General features: G+C 35.5%; 1 protein-coding gene across 5 annotated transcripts in view; it reads left to right on the top strand.

Annotated features, from left to right (window-relative positions):
* The window catches only part of LOC149791214 (sodium/potassium-transporting ATPase subunit alpha-like), a 161,357-nt gene that overhangs the window by 77,055 nt on the left and 63,613 nt on the right, over positions 1 to 20,689 (top strand). For all 5 annotated transcript variants that reach the window (XM_089969684.1, XM_089969683.1, XM_089969685.1 and 2 more), the window contains exons 4-6: positions 553 to 756; positions 19,610 to 19,723; positions 20,139 to 20,273. In XM_089969684.1, the coding sequence (XP_089825810.1) occupies positions 553 to 756; positions 19,610 to 19,723; positions 20,139 to 20,273 (453 nt within the window). The remainder of the gene's footprint in view (positions 1 to 552; positions 757 to 19,609; positions 19,724 to 20,138; positions 20,274 to 20,689) is intronic.

The raw sequence follows: 20,689 nt of genomic DNA on the forward strand, positions 1-20,689 counted from the left end.
TGTGACAGTAAGTTTTATAAATGACCTTATGTCAAATGCTTACGATTGTAACTAAGAATAACCATAATTCATTGATGGTGCTTGATTAAACACAATTCAAGTTCTGTTACTATGTTTTCTTTATAATGATTATTAGTTACCTTTAAATCTGTAGAAATGTAAACTAAATTTGCCTTGACGAACATTTGATGTTATTTATGGTTTATAAAGACTAAAGTGCTTCTTTTCTAATGAATATTTATCTCTCGATTCCATGAAGTTTATCGCATCACATAGACATTGCTTTAAGTGTTGGACAACAAGTCATCTGAAGTCAGCTTTACTTGTCTTGGCTTTCCAGGACACTGTTTCCTTAAATCCAGGGATATAGACAAGTCTCACCAGGGCTTGTAATGTTGACAAATAATCAACAGGGGATGAGTATGAAAAATAGCCATAATGAAGACAATGAAAGAAATAATCATAATGACAATGTCTATCCAATACATTATGAAATTAAATTGCCTGGTTAAGCCAATATGGATGCGGTCTTACCCTTGCCTTTCTTTTCAGGGCCTTAGTCCAGAAGTGGCCAATGATATTTTACTCAGAGATGGTCGAAATGAACTAACTCCTCCTAAAACAACACCAGAGTTCGTTAAATTTTGTAAACATATGTTAGGAGGATTTTCCTTACTCTTGTGGGTAGGGTCAATCCTCTGTTTTATTGCATATGGTATTCAAGCAGCTTCGACACAAGACCCACCTGGAGACAATGTAAGTTGATCTAGAAGAAATGACAAACGTCTTCTTCCTCCAGCTTGCTATCTAATAGCGTTGGTATTAAGTCTTAACACCGTGTGACAGATATCTTCAGAATTTACTTTTATCTATCACACAAGAATGTAAAAAGTACACGTGATGAAAAAAGTTTTCGCAAATACAAATAAAATTATTTCGATTACATGTTTGTTATATACTTAAACAAGTCCTATCAAGTTTGTATTAAATCTAATATTTTTCATCACAAAATTCTTATTGTAGGCAAAGCGGTGTGCATATTGTTAACTGGATGACGTAGGACTACTTTTATTTGCAGGAAATATATTATTTGAGGTGCCGATAGAGGTAAATGAAAATTATATGTTAGATCTCGCATTTTAAATGAGATGCCGAGTATGGTGCCATAATGGCGAGCAGGAAGGAGGACCTTGCTTATAGACTGAGTGATAATCGTGGCTAAATTTCACTTACAAGATTATAAAATTGCTAAACTTCGGTATTACTTGTGCTTAAAAAGAAAGGGATTCCCTAGAGTTGATTGTGTTTCAAACGTCAGATTCCATACTTGAAATGTAGCATAGTCAATTGATGGCAATATATAATTACACAAAAAATGTTTTGGCGTTTCCCAGACAAAATGAAAAACAGTGAAAGTGGTCTTTATTCATTTGATGTTACAACTATTACTTGATGTAAATATTTAAGCGTGAATGGGACTCATTCAATGATAATTTAGAATGGAAAAAGCTCATAAAATATTTGGTATAAAGAGGCAACAAATAATTTTACATTTTAATGTTTCGATTTTTTTTGCAATGTCAGAATGTCAATTAATTCTCTAATAATTTTAAAGTATTAAACAAGTAGGCTGTTGAATTTGTAATAACAAAATTAAAGTGTAAAAGGAAGCTCATCAGGCACAGCCAAAATGATTTGTCCATAAGAATACTTTGCACCCCCCAAACAAAAATGAATAACCCGTCCATGTTACATTGTTATTAACAGAAACTCACTTAATATTGAAAGACGACACGGTATCTCGTTTAGTAGAGCATTTGACTCATAATCCATCGGTAGCATGTTAAAAACCTCTCTAGTCCAGCAAGGTTTAGCTGTACTGACCACTGCATTTAGCTCACATTTCCTAGGCATTATATATCCAATAGTGTGCTAGAAGTGCCGCCGTTAAGTCAAGAAGTCAAACCACAGTTTGTCAATATTTTGCATAACGTAAATTCGTCAGTATACTAGTGACCTATAATATGACGTTAATGACAACCTAATCAAGAGACAAGTCAAACATTACCGTTAATCGAGAGGAAATAATCACTAACACTTAACGCTAATATAAACACATTTGTTTTAACATTTGTTTTCTCCCCCCAGCTGTCAAAGTGAAGAGACCAAAAAGGGCTATCTGGGTAGATTTTTGCCATTTTCAATTTACTGGGTCCTTCCTAGCCATCGAGGATCTAGGATCTATCCTAATATTTTATCATTTTCTGTAACTTATTCCTTGCTTATTATATGATCGTAATGCTCATATAAATGTGAGGGAAAATGTGAAGAGTTTAGGATTAGTCTGTAGCCTGATTGTCTGACTCCATAGACTGAATATGACACTCTTCTAATTGCTTTAAGATCAACATAGGATGCGTGTAGTTTTACCTAATACAGATAATCTCACCAATACAATCGTCAGGTGTATTTGGATTCAGTTGCAGACAAGTCTTATTCGTGCATTTTACGCACACACTGTAATAATTATTTTGTAGTTTTAACTGTAAGAGTTTCCAAACATTTTTTTTTCTATGCCTTTCCTGTTGGTAACAAAACTTAGTGATGTTGATTACTAATTTAAATCAGGTACATTGTCTTTAATAAGCCAAAAGAAGAAGTTTATTTTCCTACAGATTTTCAGAGAGATATTCAATTCCTTGGAAACTGAGACTTTGGTTATTTATTCTATATCCGATATTTGACGAGTTCTCACGTCTGTTCTATCTTTTCGCAACTTAAGAGTGAAGAATATAGAAAACGGACACTTTCATGGTGAGTAATTCAAATTTACGTAGGTAAATGTGTTGTTTTTTCAATACTCTGCTTGAAGGTAAGAAGTGGCAATAACGTAATTCAATTAGCTATTTCCAACCAGTAGAGTACAGTGAAGGTGGTGCTTAGAGGGCACTTTGCACTAGGAGTGCAGCAAAGGCTAATATCCTATGAACCATATGTTAAACATACAAGTTCGTTAGCAGCAGAGAGGGCGAACAGACCGACTTTTGAAGCGTCCAAAAACCGAAATAAGCCTTCCTAAAAAAAGGGATTAATAACCTTAAAAATCAAAATAACTAACTACGGAGTACTCTCAAAGAGTCTCTCAAAGAGTCCCTCCAAGAGTCCCTCGGATTAGTCCACGTTATTTCTCCAACTAAAAACTTGTCGATGGCGAGTACATTACAAAAACGAACCAACTTGAGGTCCCGCTCTCCGCTGCTGCTATTAATTAAATCATTATGTTATAATAAAATGGTACATCCGGAATCTCATACTGCAAGGATAGCTCGAGAAGGATTAGACGCAATAAAGAAATTTCTTCCTGTTAGAGATTCATTTAGAAAAAATCTACAAGCGCAGCAGGAAGCACAAGTTGAGTACGAAGAAGACTCTAAAAAGTTATTTAAACCTGTCACTGCAGCTGCTGAAAAAGCTGCAGCGGCTGCTGATAAAACTATATGGGGAGATACTGAGGAGGATGATAAGGAGAGGAAAAAGGGTATTTTTCCAGTATTAAAACAAACCGCTGAGCAAACTGAAAAAACAGCAGCGAGAACTAAGAAAACAAAAAAGATTTTACGAGATCTTCCAGCTAATATAGCTGCAGCTCAACATCCACCCGTCGGCGAAGAAATAGTTGAAGGTATTGGAAAACTTCGTACTGAAGTCGACAACGCGAGAAAAGAACTTGAAACAGGAAGAGGAAATGTTGAATTGATTGCATAATTTAACGAAGGGTTTATCGAAGATATTACAAATACTGAAGAAGCTGATTTACCCGGAAAAATATTATTTGGTATATTTAATGAATCTGATATTTTAAAACCCGGCTATGAAAAAACAAACAATGAAAATTTTATTAAATGGGTATATCGTATATATTACAACATAAAACAAGTAAAAAATAATGATTTATATATAAGATAAACTTGTTAAAGAAATAAAAAGACTTGATAGAGAGAGACTGGAACAAATAGAACAACAATATCAACTTCCTCCACCGCAGCAGCAAATAGAACGACAACAAACTTCTTCACCGAGTCAAAAGTTGATGTCAAAACTTAAAACAATTGAACAAGCAAGAAAACAAAGGGAAAGGGAAGATCTGGAATTGGATGAAATTAGACGAAGGAAAGGATTATACTCACCAGGTAAGGAAGAAGGAGCAACCGGAAGTGGTTTGGGAAATAATTTTGTTTGTCCCGATAATATCCTCAATGACGTGTCGCGGTTAGAAGTTCTTATAGGAGGAAAACGTGCCGGAAATAGCTCACCAGAAATAATTAATGAAGCAGCTGATATTTGTTAGCGACTATTTCGAGGCGGCATCATGGATATCGGTGTTTACCGAGAACTTATCAATGAGCTCGTTGATGATTACAGTGACTAGTTGTTAGATAAATGGTAAATAAAATAAGATGATCGTACACAATAATCATGGTAAATCCGTACAGGTCAGAGCGGTAAACTAACGACTACCAGTCTACGGAGCAACTTACGGAGATGGACTTGGTGATGTTATTCAGGGATTATTTACAAGGTTAGCCCCAAAAGTAACACCTGTTGCAAAACAATTATCGATGAAAGCTATTGATGTTGTTCGTGAAAAAGTTCCTGGTGCAATTATCAATGTTGCTGGTAAGGCGTTCTCGGCGATCAAAGATAGACTAGCACGATTAATAAGACGAAAACGACAACCAGTAAAATTACCAAGTACTGAAGTGATGCCCGCAGATGTCAGTAAAATAATAAATCAAGCTGCAAATCAAAAACTGGCAGCGTTAGCAGATCGGGGACTCGGTGAATCGGGAAATAATATCTCAAGTTTAATATCCGGAAGTGGTACTTCCCGAAGTGGAATTTCCCGAACGCGGTAATCAAACTGTTAGACGAAAATAATTACAATAAAATGTTCAAGCGCATGTCCCACACAGCATTTGACATGGAAGCACCTGTCCTTAAAGATGAGTCTGTATGCGATTATCAGTTTTATTCTTATGACGCACGATTACCAGATCAACGTGGAAGAATTGAACTACAAGTTCATGATACAAGTAGGTACTTTTTACCCGCTGAGGATTTTCTTGAGGTAGAAGGTACAATTGTAAGAACAAATGATGCTAATTACGCAGATGCGGTAAAAGTTGGTTTTGTCAACAACGGGATCATGGCATTGTTTAGTAGCGCCACATACATGATTGATGGAAGAAATATCGAATCGATTCAGAATGATGTCGATGTTCTACAACAATAATAGGATTGGCAAGATATTCTGATGATTATACAAGATCAGCAGGTCCCACGATGATGTTTGTGAATGATAATTCTGGTCACCCTGAAAGCGATCCGTATAATATAAGGCGACCAAGAAATTTTGCTGGAAACGCTGATGCTGATGTGACACCAGTAGTTCATGGTGCTAACCCAGATTTCAACTTGGGATTTGCAACGCGTAAAAATATGTTTCTAGGAGCCAATAGAAGTTTTTCATGTACAATTCCATTATCGCATATTTTTGGATTTTGTAGGAATGTTAGAAAGGTTATTTTTGGAGCTAGGCACACGGATGTTTCTGCAAGAAAGAGTGATGATAGCGATGCTCTGTGTAGACCTGTTGGTGATGCTGGTAAAGTAGCATTATCGAAATTTTCACTGTGGATGCCGGTGATGAACAAAAATTGATTTCTTTCATGGACACAGGTGGTGAATCCTTGTTGTCATGGTTAACAACAAGCATGGATAGTATAAAAAGTGATATTAACGGTCAGTTTACATGGCATATAGCATCACAACAAGGTGTTTCTGCACCTCGGCATATTTTTATTGCGTTTCAGAACTATGATCGATTAAACTCACAAACTCACTCTCATATGATATTTGATAAACTAGGTATCACATATATTTCTTTACGGATAAAAGGACAACAAGAACCAACAGAGAATATACAACTAAATTATGAACAAAATCATGTAGGACGTGTATATCATCATTTGATGTCATTCATGGACGTGATCAAAATGTAGATACTGGGTTGCAAATATCACAACATGATTTCAGAACTTTGTATCCTATCTATTATTTTTCACTGGAGCATCTTGATCTATCAAAACAATCTGTCGTTGATATACATCTTAAAGCAACATTAAATACAGGTGGTGGTGTTGATTATAGCGCAATCGCGGTCATATTCAGCGATAAAGCCATGCTACTTGAAGGTGGTAGCGGTCGAATGAGAGTCGTTGATGCACCAGTGGAAAATCTTTAATCATTATTTGGAGCGTGGTAAGTATTTATCATAAAATGTCGTACAGTCATGTTAATGTTGTTCTGACTCCCGGTCAGGTAAAAAAATTACAAACAAACAACGCCAACAAATGCGGAACAAAAATATCACTAAAGCGAGATTAAATTTCTAGTGGCGGTCCAAACAAATTATCGTTGACAAATAACCAGATTAAACATCTCAGTAAAGCCCTAGAATCAAAAACCGGAGTTCAATTTCATCTTTCTCCGAGCGCCATCAAGGACATGGTTAAAACAGGTGGTATTTTTCCACTTCTCGCGGCCATTCTTGCATTAATAGCTGCTGCTGCTCCAGCCGTAGCAAAAGCAGCCGAGTTAGGTGCTGTTGGAACAGCTGCTAACCCGTATGACGTTCTGACGTTAGACGTCCAGCATCAAATTTTGATTTACTTAATGCTGCTAAACAACTAAAAATATCTGCCTTTAGAGGTGTTTTTATGCTAGATCAATTACCGAAACAACCGAATGAATTCGAAACAGGTACTATTAATCTTGACTCGAATTCAAAACCCGGTACTCATTGGGTATCATACGCGGTTGATCCACGTGGGATCGTTTATTTTGATTCATACGGGTTAGCTCCACAGCATGAGTTTATTAAGTATGTTGCACCACTTCACGCGCACGTTTGGTAGTCAACGCTACCCACACAAACAATGACAGATCCGCCAATATGCGGCCGTGAAGAAATTAATGTACTTAACGCTATATCAAAATCATCCAAACCACCACATAAAGTCGTGCATGATTATACAAGCAACCAATTCGTTTTAAACAGATCTTAGATCTTAGATCTTATATAATGGTTGATATTTACGGAAGAAAATCTTCTTCCGGCGTTAAGAAAAAATCCGATGACATTGATCTGTCGAAATACGCGAATAAAGATGAACTCGCTGATATTATGAACCTGGCCGGAGTTGACCCAGATGAGGTTGTTATTTTTGCATGATCTATAAACCAGCAATATCAAATGGAATGATATAATTCGACGAGTACTCGGTGAGGTCACGGATAATATCCCTGTGTTTACTGACAGCGGAAAAATCAGGGATTCAAGTGTATCGTTTACAACCATCATAGATCAAATTACAGCAAGTGTTGCTAATCGCGTGAAAAATACCGGTGACACAATGACGTGAGAACTCAACATGAACGGGAATAAGATAGTAGTTTTGAGAGATCCAACATCCGACGAAGACGCAGCCACAAAAAGAAAATACGTTGACTTTAACTACAACACCGTAGATGGTAAATTATCCACGTTGCGGGCCGATTATGACGTTCACACAAACGCGTTCACAAATATTCGCAGAAACTTTAGAAAAATTAACGAAACCGCAGATATTTTTTGGTAATCCGTTGACCGTTGACGTAAAACTCATTGATATCAAGACGAACATCGACACGATGTTACAAACACAGCAAAACATCTTAGCGGGGATTCCTGAGATCGTCAATAAAACCAGTTTGATAAAAATTCCCGGCGGGGTTACTCCCGGGCATATTACCAACATAGCATGCACAGTATCATCTGGATTCGCAACATGGTCAAAGCAGAATAATGCTATTAAATATACCGCAATAGTCACTGGCGTGTACAGGCTACCTGTGTTCAGTGCCGCAAAATTTGAAATATTTACAACGTATCCATGGCGTCCTTCAACTGATAAGTTTTCTGGAGTTGCAACTATCATATTAAACAAGGGAACCGAAGAAACATTTATTCTGGAAGCAGCTGATAAGAAATTAACCGCAACATCTTACTGGTGGTGTCTAGAATTTGTAGCTGAAACACCTCAATTGGTTACTGCATAAAATATAATGAGTACCTCAATCGACGTTCAGAAATTTAGGTATAATCAAGCGCGTGAATGGCAAGGAGCGTTGAAAGATATCATCGAACAATACACGGTAAAAGTAAAGAAATATCGACGACGACTAGTTATCGTCGACGTGATCGTTTATTCAATATCCGCTGTTGTTGCTGGAACCGGTGTGATATTATCAGCGGTGACAATGATGGCACCAGTAGCCGTAATTATTTGTATTTCAGCAGCAACAACTATTGCAGGTGTTTTTAATATCATTGCCAAAAAGATATGTACTTGCACAAATGAAAAATTATCCGATTACATGATAAAATTACGTACAGCGACGGATGCATACTCGAAGTTATCTTCGTTGTTATCAGCAAGCCTCAGTGATGGAATGATTTCTGATTTCGAGTTTTCAGAAATGATTAAAATATATAACAGTGCTGTTAAAGGTACGAGTATTAATAATGACATCACAGGAGATACTCCAGCAGATCGTGACAAACACAACCCCGCACAAGACCACGATGATCTCGGTAAGCTCGACTAATCCCGAATTTAGTGTTAATTTTCCAACTGCGATTAACGCGAATGAAATCGCGTTAGCACAATTACGAGTATATTACAGCTGGCCAAACATCAGATCGAAATCATGTAATGGTACACCAGCAAATAATTCGCTTGTATTTGCTAATAAAAACAAACCAGATGGAACACGTGATTGGGTCGTTGTTGGAATACCAACTGGCAGTTATGAGATCGAACAAATCAACAAAGAATTTGCGCGTAGAATAAAATCAATAACAGGAAAAGAGGCAAAAATATCGATTAACGTTCATGAACCAACACTGTCTTCTACGGTTGAAATAAACTCTCCTGATTATGCCATTATTATTTATCAGTCCACGATAAGATCCGTACTAGGTTGGCCTGATATTTCGCCAGAATATCATGGATCACCAGAACCGAAGTTAAATGAATTTCTCAGGGACGATGCCAAGTTTATAATAACTCCAGAATACCGAAATTTGTGTTCATGGACTGGTAGGGATACTCGTATTATTCATGATGAAAAATTATATCCTATGGTACCGTTTTCTATCATTGATTTCGATATAAAACCTCAACTAATATTGTTTATGAAAGAGATTTCAAATCATCAGCTAATATAATTAAAACTGAGTACACAACTACATTAACGACATTAGCACATTTATTTAAAAACTATATCCTGGAGTATCCCAATATCAATCTAAAACATCAGATCATTGCAACGATAAAACATTTAAATCAAATTGTATTAGATCTTAAATACACTAATCAGACTATTATTGAAGTAATAAATGCTAATAATTATATAGATACATGAAGAAAAAGTATCAAACAGACACATATTGATCATTATAAAATAATTGAAGCAGATTTATTAAATTTTACACTACCAGGATTTGAAACCGGCGAATTAATAAGATCACTCAATGATCTTATCACGGAAAATTTTCCTGAAATACTAGCTGTGTGGAGAAAAATAGCCCCATCAGCAACTGTTCTTAGACATAATAACGATCCGTACGGAGGCGGTAGACACATTTCACCAGAAATCGTTAATATAACATCAACGATCGCAGTCAATCTTGTTTGTGACGTAATCGATGGCAGCTATCAAATAGATCTCGGAAAATCAAATCAGGCTCAACAAGGATATATCTTATACACGTTCATACCACAAGTTCCCCCTGGGGATTTGATCGTGCAAGAGCCAACCAATCCTGTTTATCTACATACACATAATCAGTATTTGTCACGAATAAATTTCAAACTCACAGACCACATAGGACGATTAATTGACCTGTTTGGGGAGGAATTGATTGTGAATCTACATGTAAAGTCTTAAAGACTTTTATCGTAGATCTTTATCTTAAGATTTCTGTCGTAAAGACTTTTATCTTAAGATTTCTGTCTTAAAGACTTTTATCGTAGATCTTCGTCTTAAGATTTCTGTCTTAAAGACTTTTATCGTAGATCTTCGTCTTAAGATTTCTGTCTTAAAGACTTTATCGTAGATCTTCGTCTTAAGATTTCTGTCTTAAAGACTTTTATCGTAGATCTTCATCTTAAAGACTTTTATGGTAATGATTTTTGATCATAGATCTTTGATCAGAAATATTTTATTCAGAAATATTTTTTTGGTCTGAAATATTTTATTTTTTCTGAAAATTTAATCATTTTACATAGTTCTGAGTACAACTACCCCATCAAAATTACGAAATTGATTGGTTTGCATGATTCTGAGTACCAACTACCCCATAAAAATAACGAAATTGATCATTTTACATAGTTCTGAGTACCAACTACCCCATCAATTTCAGAAAAAATAAAATATTTCAGAAAAAATAAAATATTTCAGAAAAAATAAAATAAATATTTCTGATAAAATAAAATAAAAATGTTTCTGAATAAAATATTTCTAATAAAATAAAATAAAATATTACACGTGCTCGGTCGTTTCAACAACGAAGTTACTCGCTGACATAATTTTTCTCAATTGTCTTATAGGAGTACGAATTATTTTTTTTTGCCTCGTATTCGTGGGATAACTCCGATCTAATTTTTTCTACTGCAGCAGAGAGAGGGACGAATTCCTTCACCTGATCATCTTCTACAGTAGCTAGCGACTGAAACATCGCCGCCTGAATCCGTTTTATGAACTTGTATTCAGATGATAGTGTGTGTATTCCTTGGTTCTTACGTTCTTGCAAAATTTCAAAACCAGAAATTATTTTTTCAGGATTTAGTTCATCAGATATATTAATTCCATCTTTTTCCAATTTTTTAATAGCAACAATTACATCATTAATATTTTCGTAGTTCATTATTATACGGTATATATTTATTTAAATCAAAAAAATATATCCTCATGTGAACCCCTAATCGACTGTTTTAGCGAGCTCAGGAGGATGTTTCAAGGACATCACAACATGTATGATGAATGATAATCCCCACATGAACCTCTATTCGAGTGTTTTAGCAAGTTCAGTAGGTACATGAAATATATACAATGAATGAATGACGGCACAAACATTTATGAAATATATACAATGAATGCCGATTCCGACATGAACCTCTATTCGAGTGTTTTAGCAAGTTCAGTAGGTACATGAAATATATACAATGAATGAATGAATGACAATCTTAATTAAGGACGGCACAAACATATATGAAATATATACAATGAATGAATGACATGAAATATATACAACGAATGACAATCTTACAAGGACGGCACAAACATATATGGGGCCATTCTCTACGCTCAACAGATTTTGACACCCACCCCACATAATCAGCCCGTGCGTGATACAAAATATGTATCCACCACCAGTGACGTCGTGGGTGGGTATTTTTTTCTGTTGAGTTTTGAGGGCTGGCGGGACCCCAATTAATTATAAAAATCGCTAATAAGCGTAAACCACCGACATTTGTCAGCCATGGGGACTCGATCGCATGGCCTCGAGTATCACGGTCAGATACGTTATCAACTGAGCTATCGAACCATCTAATAAATATAAGTTTCAGAAGTTATTATATATCTACAGATCTTTTTCTGAATAGATTGTATACATTTCTGTATAGATATAATAAAACAGCGGTTTCTGAATATATTGTAAATATTTTGTATTAAAACAGCGGTTTCTGAATATATTGTAAATATCTGCATTAAAACAGCGTGTTCTGCCTCGATTTCTCGAAACAGATTGTAAATATCTTCACTAACAGCGTGTTCTGCCTTGATAAAATATATTTACATCTCCTACCACTGCACCATCAAACGTTTTACCACCTGCAGATCGGTTTAAATATTTCTGTATTATAACAGCGGTTTCTGAACAGATTGTAAATATCTGCATTAAACCAGCGTGTTCTGTCTCGATTTCTCGTAACAGATTTAAAAATAATTCGCTATATTGTACGATGTGAAATACGTTTATTCTTTTATTTTGTGAGCTAAAAATCCATAAATATCTTTCTATGAGTACAATTATTGATATTAATTACGACGTAGATGGTTAATTGACTAATTACGACCATAAAAATCAGAAATCTACGAAGAAAGCTATATTACAGAAGTAATCTCCCTTTCGATCAAGTCGAAAAAATAAGTAGTATAAAAGTGGGAATTTCTGACAAAAAGATAAAGAATTAAATAAATAGCTAATAAATATAATTTTACGTAATTACTTGATAGTGATGATAGTTTATCTCATTAACAATATTGGAAAATAATTTTCTGTTTATATTTCTTGGAAAGAGCGGATTTGGTTATATTTTCCGCGACATATTTTACTACACGCTGGTTAATATCAAAATATCTCGCAGCCGCGTTCATTGATTGAAATATAATTTCTTCACTGGTTTCTGTATTTGTAGATTTAACTAATCTTGCAATTTTTTATGTTTACCAGTATTACCACGTGTATTATTCTTGCTATGTGTAATAGCTTGAAGATTGGATAAACTATTGTCGATTTTCACACCATTGATGTGATCGATCACAAGACCGTCTTTGATCAACCCCTTGTGACACTCGTATACGAAACGATGACAGAAATAATTTTTCTTGTTATCAGCACGAAATCTTAGATAACCAGTATTATTAACAGTACCACCTGGTTTTTTCAACCTGCAATTTCTGATCATACCATCAATATTTGATTCGTAGTTTGTTATTATAGGATGTGGAATAAATTTATTTTGCTCCATTATATAACAATATCATTTGTTTAAATCATAATTTGTCTGAAAACTTAGTTAGATAATCCTCCACGGATTTTATAGATCCGTCACTGACATCATTTTATTTATCATAATATCTTTTAAGCTCGCGATATTTTTTACCACCACAACACGCACACAACTCTGTTTTATCTCGTACTCCAACACCACATCGCAGACATGGTATTGGTCCTAAGCTTCCACGGTGAACGTTTTGCATGTGTTGTCCACAAAATTCCATTTTACAGGATTTATTACAGTGAGTCAATGAACCCACCATGAACCATTTGCATCGAGACATTGTATATATATAATATTTTAATTTAAATACTTGTTTGAAATATAATATTTTAATTTAAATACTTGTTTGAAATATAATATGAACGAATTCGATAGATTATCCCGAATCAAGCCTTGGAAAACAGATAAATTTAATCTCGACATAATATCTCCTGACCTACCGATGCAAGATCTGGTTGATCCAAAAAAGGAAAGTTTGGTTAATAAAATTCACGACGTCAAGAAAGACTTTCACCCAGATGGTGCATCTCATGTCTGGTCAACGTTCAAGATTATACGCGACAAAGATATCATCGACACTACGATGAATGACAAACGAGCAGCAATTGTCATTAACTATCTTGGTAATCGCAAATATCTTTTAAGAATAAAATTTGTCATACTTGCAGAAACAGATGATTGGATTATCCGTGACAAATATGATCCTGTCCACGCTAATAAAAAAACTGTCGTACTAAGTAAAGATTCCAAACCAGGTCTATTGACCGGTATTGACAAACCGTATTATGAACGAGCATATCATGTAACAGCAGTTATTTATATAATGTATGTGGTAAATGAAAAACCTAGCGTTGATAAACTGGCGCCGATGAAATTTTCAAAAATAAACTGTGTAGCTGAACGAGTAACAGAACATTTTACTGTTTCGACTCGTGGAAACGGTCTAACGGATAAAAGACGTAAAATAATAAACACGTGGGGAGAAATGGTTAAAGATACCGGGGCGTCTATCAAAAATGTCGCTGAGTTAGGAAAAAAGCTAAAATTTCCAATAACCGTAGCGACGATAACAGGAGAGATTTTGTATGAATCAAAATATCAATCAAAAGGAGCCTCAATTAAAATTATTGATCATAACGCACACGCGTGGACTAGCGCAGTAACAGTGTTTCCATGAAATCGAACTGTTAAATGTTATCCCATAGACAATTCTGATGGAGATATGTTTGATTTTATTAACGAAATAAGTAGAAACGATCCTGTGTCAGTATGATAATTTCAGAGTTCAAACGACGAATCATGCATGGAAAAAAAAAATAAAGTTGATCAGTTTGTAAGACCAAATGGTGTTATTTATCGAACATATCTTCTCCATGAAAAAATGAAAAATTTTGCACTGCAATATACTGATGACACTGACGAACTATTGAGCAATTGTTTTACTGTTCCGTCGGTTGTGGCTCATTTTGCTAGAAAGAAAAATTTGTGGAAGCTATCTCGGTCAGATTTTCTTAATGATATAATACTGAGTTGTGTCGAATACGGACACAGAGGACTATGGGATACTAAATACGATCATAAAGATGTTATTTCAGTTGATATGGTTGCATGTTATCCTGGAAGTTTTCTTGGATACGGAGATTGTTCTGTGTACTTTGAGCTATTCGGTCATCCGACGCACGAGATGACACGAGTATCGATAAATGGACCATTACCGGATTTTGACCTAACTGGATTTGCTTGTATCGAGTCATTTGAAATGTGGGCACCAATAGTACTGTTACGGTATATGCTCGATTGTGCGATGTTAACACTATTGATTGTAAGTGAAGCAATTGTATCATATCGGAAACAAACCGAAGTTTGGTTACCACAACAAGAGAAATATTTTGATGATGAAAATCCCGATATAACCGATTACGAGAATAAAATTACAAAAGATCTTGGTAGAAAAATAATCGGCAAGTTCACCCAAGGAGAAGCATATGATCACAGACGACATTGTACAAGATTGCTTATGGATGATGCTGAGTTAGATTTTATAATCGCTGATACAAGGAACAGAAATACGTTTATAAGTCGAGAAGTAGCTTTCTTGTCAAATGGAACTAAATTAGGTACAATTGTAAGTTATATGGACGGTAAGTCACCTCAGTATGCTCATTTAAGATCTTCAATGCTCGCGTACGTTTCAATAAACCTATTATCGATGATAAATAAAGTTTCTATGTTTACTGTCAGAGTTGCTACGGATTCGTTTTATATAAGTAAAAAAATATTCAATACTGTTAGAAAAGTTAAATATAGACACTTGTGCATCGTGGGGTTCGTGGAGAGTAAAAAAGGAGAGTATACTCGATTATTCCGAATCCTCTGATGTTGCGGTTAAAGATATTTACCTGATAAAATCAGGCAGAAATAATCAGATATCTTCTGCACCATCGATATACGATCCAATAACCAGAAATAAAACGGTTTATCTAAACGGACCTGGAAGTTCTGGTAAAACCACTCGAGCGATCGAACTATTTCAAAACTCAGATATGATCGTGCTGACACCTACACACAGACTCGCGTGAGAGATGAAACAACGAGGAGTACAATCATGTACTTATCATAGCTTCTTCTGATGGAAGGGTGATGCATGGACTTCTTCGAGGATGGGGGAGAAGTATATTCCGAGGATTATAATATGGGATGAAGTATGCACGGTGCCGTTAGAAACATCAAAAACATTTCTAGATTGGTTGTTAACAAGAAATACTGCTGTGATAATGTGCGGCGATCACGGTCAACCACGACCGTTTGTTGGACTATCTCCACATGGATGGCTAAAAAATTTCGTTGATTACTACGAAGAAATAACTGATGATCATAGAGCGCTTGATGCAGAATTAAAACAGTTTAAAAAATTAGTCAGACTACAACCGAATAAAATTCAGTGTGAAGTAATGCGTGAAATAATTCCAGAAACACCTATGAACGACTTTCTACAAACGTGGCGACCAAATGATCTGATAGTTGCAAGATGAACAATAGTTCGTGATACACTTCAACGAGAGTTGTTTCAGTTACAACGAGAAAAGTTTCCAACATTGCCGGTTCCATTATGTTATCGACCAGCTGATACGCGACGGTAAAATATTGACGTTGGTATACCAGGACAGACCGAGAAACATAATTTAGTATTAAATGATATTATCACAGTTGATGTTGATGTTGTTGAATATGCATTATCGTTGAACACATTTCCGTGGACACTAGGATATGCAATGACGATTCACTCATCTCAGGGATTAACTATTACCGATACAGTTGTTTGGATTATAGATGATCGCATCGAGTGGTCAAACTTAGTTGATCTCGCAGTGTCTCGAGTCAGAAGAATATCTCAGTTGCGGAGGATTGTCTTGGACGAGTCAGTGACTAGTGATGATATTGACAATGATATAATAAGAAAAAAATTAGCTGGCTATAAACAATCTGATAAAAAAATAAACGCGATTTTGATCTCGATGCTGAATTTATCAGCACGTTGAAACAACAACAGAATAATCACTGTGCAAGTTGTAATTGTGTGATGTTATGGAGATATTCGACTAATAATCCAAGACAATTTACCGTAGATAGAAAATATAACAGTCGCGGTCATACACGAGAAAATACCATGTTGACCTGTCTTGAGTGTAATCGACGTAGAAGAGCTAGTTAAGTGATCGCGGTGGTAATTGTGTGTCCTCAGGAATCACCTGTAATTGTTCACTTGTAAATCCACGTTGAGGAGCAGTTGAATCTAATCTGTAGATTGCGGGTCTACCTGAGGATCTTGTTATGTTAAATATCTTATGTGTGGTAACACTCCAAATAGGATCAGTCGCTCTTTTTTTACCGCCTTCAAGTTCACCGGGCTCATATAAATACCTTACAATGGTATTACCTAATACTGGTTGCGCTGAAAAATCACGTCGTTGTACGGGTGTATTTTTTTGTGACTGCACTAATAGGTTTCATGTTGGTCGTTCGAGTTACTTCATTATTTAACGCGGCTATCACACTTGGTAATCTTGCAACCCATTCACGAGATCTCTTGTCTTGAATAAATTCCTTCGCGTATTGATATCCAAATAACCGCTCAGCGAGTGTTCGATTAAATCGTTCAACAATTGCCTGATCACGATGAATTGCAATGTGTCCTCGTCTGATAGTGACACTGGACCAAGAAATTCCTTGCCAGGATCAACCTGTAGCTGCTGTGGCCATCGTAAACCACCTCGTTGATAAATTCGTTCAAACGCAGAAGCTACCTCAGATGCTGTTTTCGTTGGTAGCGGTTCTGCATCTTTGTATCTACTTGCAACATCAACAACAGTTAGCGCGTATTTATATGTTATTTGACGTCGACCAGTTTTAACGGTATCATGTGGTAGAAATAATATATCAGCTTGATGAACTTCATTAGGAACACTAACATCAAAATGTGCAAATTGAATTTTCTTAGGTGGTGGTAAATAAATTTGCCATATTGCTTGTTTGGATAACCACGCTTTAGCAGTAAAATGTTTAACCGCTGCTGTATCAGCAAGTTTACTAATTGCTGCTTTACCTTTCCAGTATCCTCTTGGAGAATAATAAATCGATTCCATTTTATATATTACCAGCCCCTAGCGCTAATTTACCTTTCATCGCGGATCTTCCTAACCAATTAGCTATTTTTTCTTTGATATTTTTATTTTTTTTATAGAATTTAGCGCATGAATTAATTTCACATCTGCAATATGCCTATGTTCTAGATCATTGCTTTTATACGCAACATCATGAACATGGCATGCTTTATCAATAGCGTTTATTGGTTCCTCGCCTGGCTTTGGTTGATCCTGATTGTCAAGCCTGATATCGAGTCGAGTACCAGGACCACAATAATTATATCCTGATAGATGTTTTTCTCCTGGGTATTTTTTTTTTTTTTTTTTTTTTTTTTCTATGTTTTTAACTCTGACTTTGTCCCTGAATTATCACTGGAATAAATTTAAATTTCTTTGTACCACACCGCGTACACTTACCCGTAACCGCTGATCTGTTATTTTTTGTGGTAATAGTTGTTAGTGTATCCGTCGGGTACGCGTCCTGCACTTCACACAATATAAATCCATGGATATTTTATATAGCATGGATATAATTGGTTTCTCAGCGACAAGAAAACGAGAACCTGTCAGGCACCATCCTGCGTTACCGAATTACATCAGAATGATAATAATAGGACCATCTGGAAGTGGAAAGACACAGTTGTTACTTAATCTTATAATGAGATGGTTAAAAACGGATAAATTGTATGATCAACGATGTTATAATGTGCTCAAGGATTTTAATGAAAACGCGCGAATAGATAAAGATAACGATGTTATCGAGTTTATAACCGATATTGATGAAGCACCATCAGTAGATTCCATAGACGGATTTGTTAATAATTTGGTTGTTTCGATGATGTGATGCTGGACAAACAATCAAATCCAGCTAGGATTTTTTCTCGAGGTAGACATAAGAACACCGATGTTATTTATGTTTCTCAACAATACACACAAATAATAAAAGTGATCAGAGATAACTAATATTTTAGTTGTGTTTAATAGAGCTGATACACACACGATGAGAAATGTTCATCAAACTTGGTGCAGCGGTGACATGGATATAATTAAATTTAAAAATTTCTTTTCACGAGTGCAAGCTACTCCGCATAGATTTATAACAATAGCACTACATGATCCCAGAACAAGATATCGTGTAGGTCTTGATAAAATATTTGGATAAATTAATAGCAGCAGAGGTGGGGGGACCTCAAGTTTGTTCGTTTTTGTAATGTACTCGCCATCGGCAAGTTTTTAGTTGGAGAAATAACGTGGACTAACCAGAGGGTCTCTTGGAGGGATCTTTGAGAGTACTCCGTAGTTAGTTATTTTGATTTTTAAGGTTATTAATCCCTTTTTTTAGGAAGGCTTATTTCGGTTTTCGGACCCTTCAAAAGTCGGTCTGTTCGCCCTCTCTGCTGCTTCGTTTGATATTAAGTTATACATTTACTGGGATCAGAATATCCAGGTCGGAGTTGGCTAACTTTAAATACGTTATATATATATATATATATATATATATATATATATATATATATATATATATATATATATATATATATAACTTGTTGAGGCTGTTTTGGTATTAAGCAGTTAAGCAGGTACTATTATTATGCGATGTTCACTGCATTGTCTATCCTTCATGGTCTTACTACAAATTCATCGCTGAATAGTGTGCTTATGTAAGGAAGGTTCTCTGCAAAAGTTTTAATTATCAAGGCAATGACCAGTTGCTGGACATAAAAGCACATAAGGGTTCGATTTTCCTTATAGTGTCTACAGTCCCACCTCACTATCTATCTTACACCACTAATTTGATTAACACTATACACCACTACATTACATTACTATCACTAGCCAGAACTATTACATTTATCCTTTCTGTACTAGTAATATTTATAGTCAGGTGTCATTGTAGCGGGTTTAACTGTGTACATGTGCTGAGAAGCACATATGGGAAAATGAATCATCAAGTATGACTGTGTAATTAATGACTCTCGTCTAATTATTGAATATGCATCTTGTTTATTTCAGCTATATCTAGGTGTCGTGTTGGCAATTGTAGTGATAATAACAGGAGGTTTCGGCTATTATCAAGATGCAAAGAGCTCAAGAATTATGGATTCATTCAAAAATTTGATTCCTCAGGTGAGTGTATTGATCTAATCGGATGCAAGTTGCACAGACCAGTCCCTGTCAAGTAAACAGACCTTTTAATGATAGAGACTAACCATGTTTCTAATACGCCTTTTCAAGTTTTGATATTGATATGCTTGCAGTTCCAGCCTAGCCTATGTTGTCTGAAAGGTTGTGACAGTATTAAGGTCCTATATTAAGGTTTTAGAAAGTTCCATCTCTACGGCACCAGTAACTCTATTTAACTGAACCTTTGCGATAGTATTACTTTATGAATAAAGTTTATACATTGTTATTTTACGAGTTTCGTTTTCACTTTGATGAGCTCTAGTTATTATAATGGTATTATAAAGTTGATACACCATGTTCGATGTAACACCATTATTCATTACATCAAATTTTCAAAAGTGTATAATTCTATTTTCAGTTTGCAATTGTTATACGAAATGGTGAAAAACTGAATATAAGAGCTGAGGAATTGGTAGTGGGTGATATAGTTGAAGTCAAATTTGGAGATAGAATTCCAGCCGATATAAGGATTATAACCGCCCAAGGGTTCAAGGTAACCTTTTTTATTTCTGTTTGTTATGTAAAAATTACTTTAAAAAGACATCATTATTTAAAAATGTGATTATTGCTTTAAAAATATTTCGTAACAAAAATTGAAGTGTTTCTTGTGTATTTGATCACACGAATCAATGTCGATTGATTACGTCCAAACCTAAACCACATGGAAAACTTGCAATGCCTTTGAAGTGCATTTAAAAAACGCATTTCTTTCACAATTGTGTTTGTGCATGAAACTACAAAAGTAAATATGAAGGATGTAGCTGTGTAAATTAGATCGTGATGTGTACAACCTACAGACACTTACGGTATATTTATCTACACACGCACACACGCACACACACACACACACACTCCTTTACTACTTACAAGGGTTATTCAGATGGTATTTATAATCGACGGTCCTTACAC

The sequence above is a fragment of the Sinohyriopsis cumingii genome, chromosome 9 (genome assembly GCF_028554795.1).
Source record: "Sinohyriopsis cumingii isolate HCF-2022 chromosome 9, ASM2855479v2, whole genome shotgun sequence".
NCBI classification, from domain to species: Eukaryota; Metazoa; Mollusca; class Bivalvia; order Unionida; family Unionidae; genus Sinohyriopsis; species Sinohyriopsis cumingii.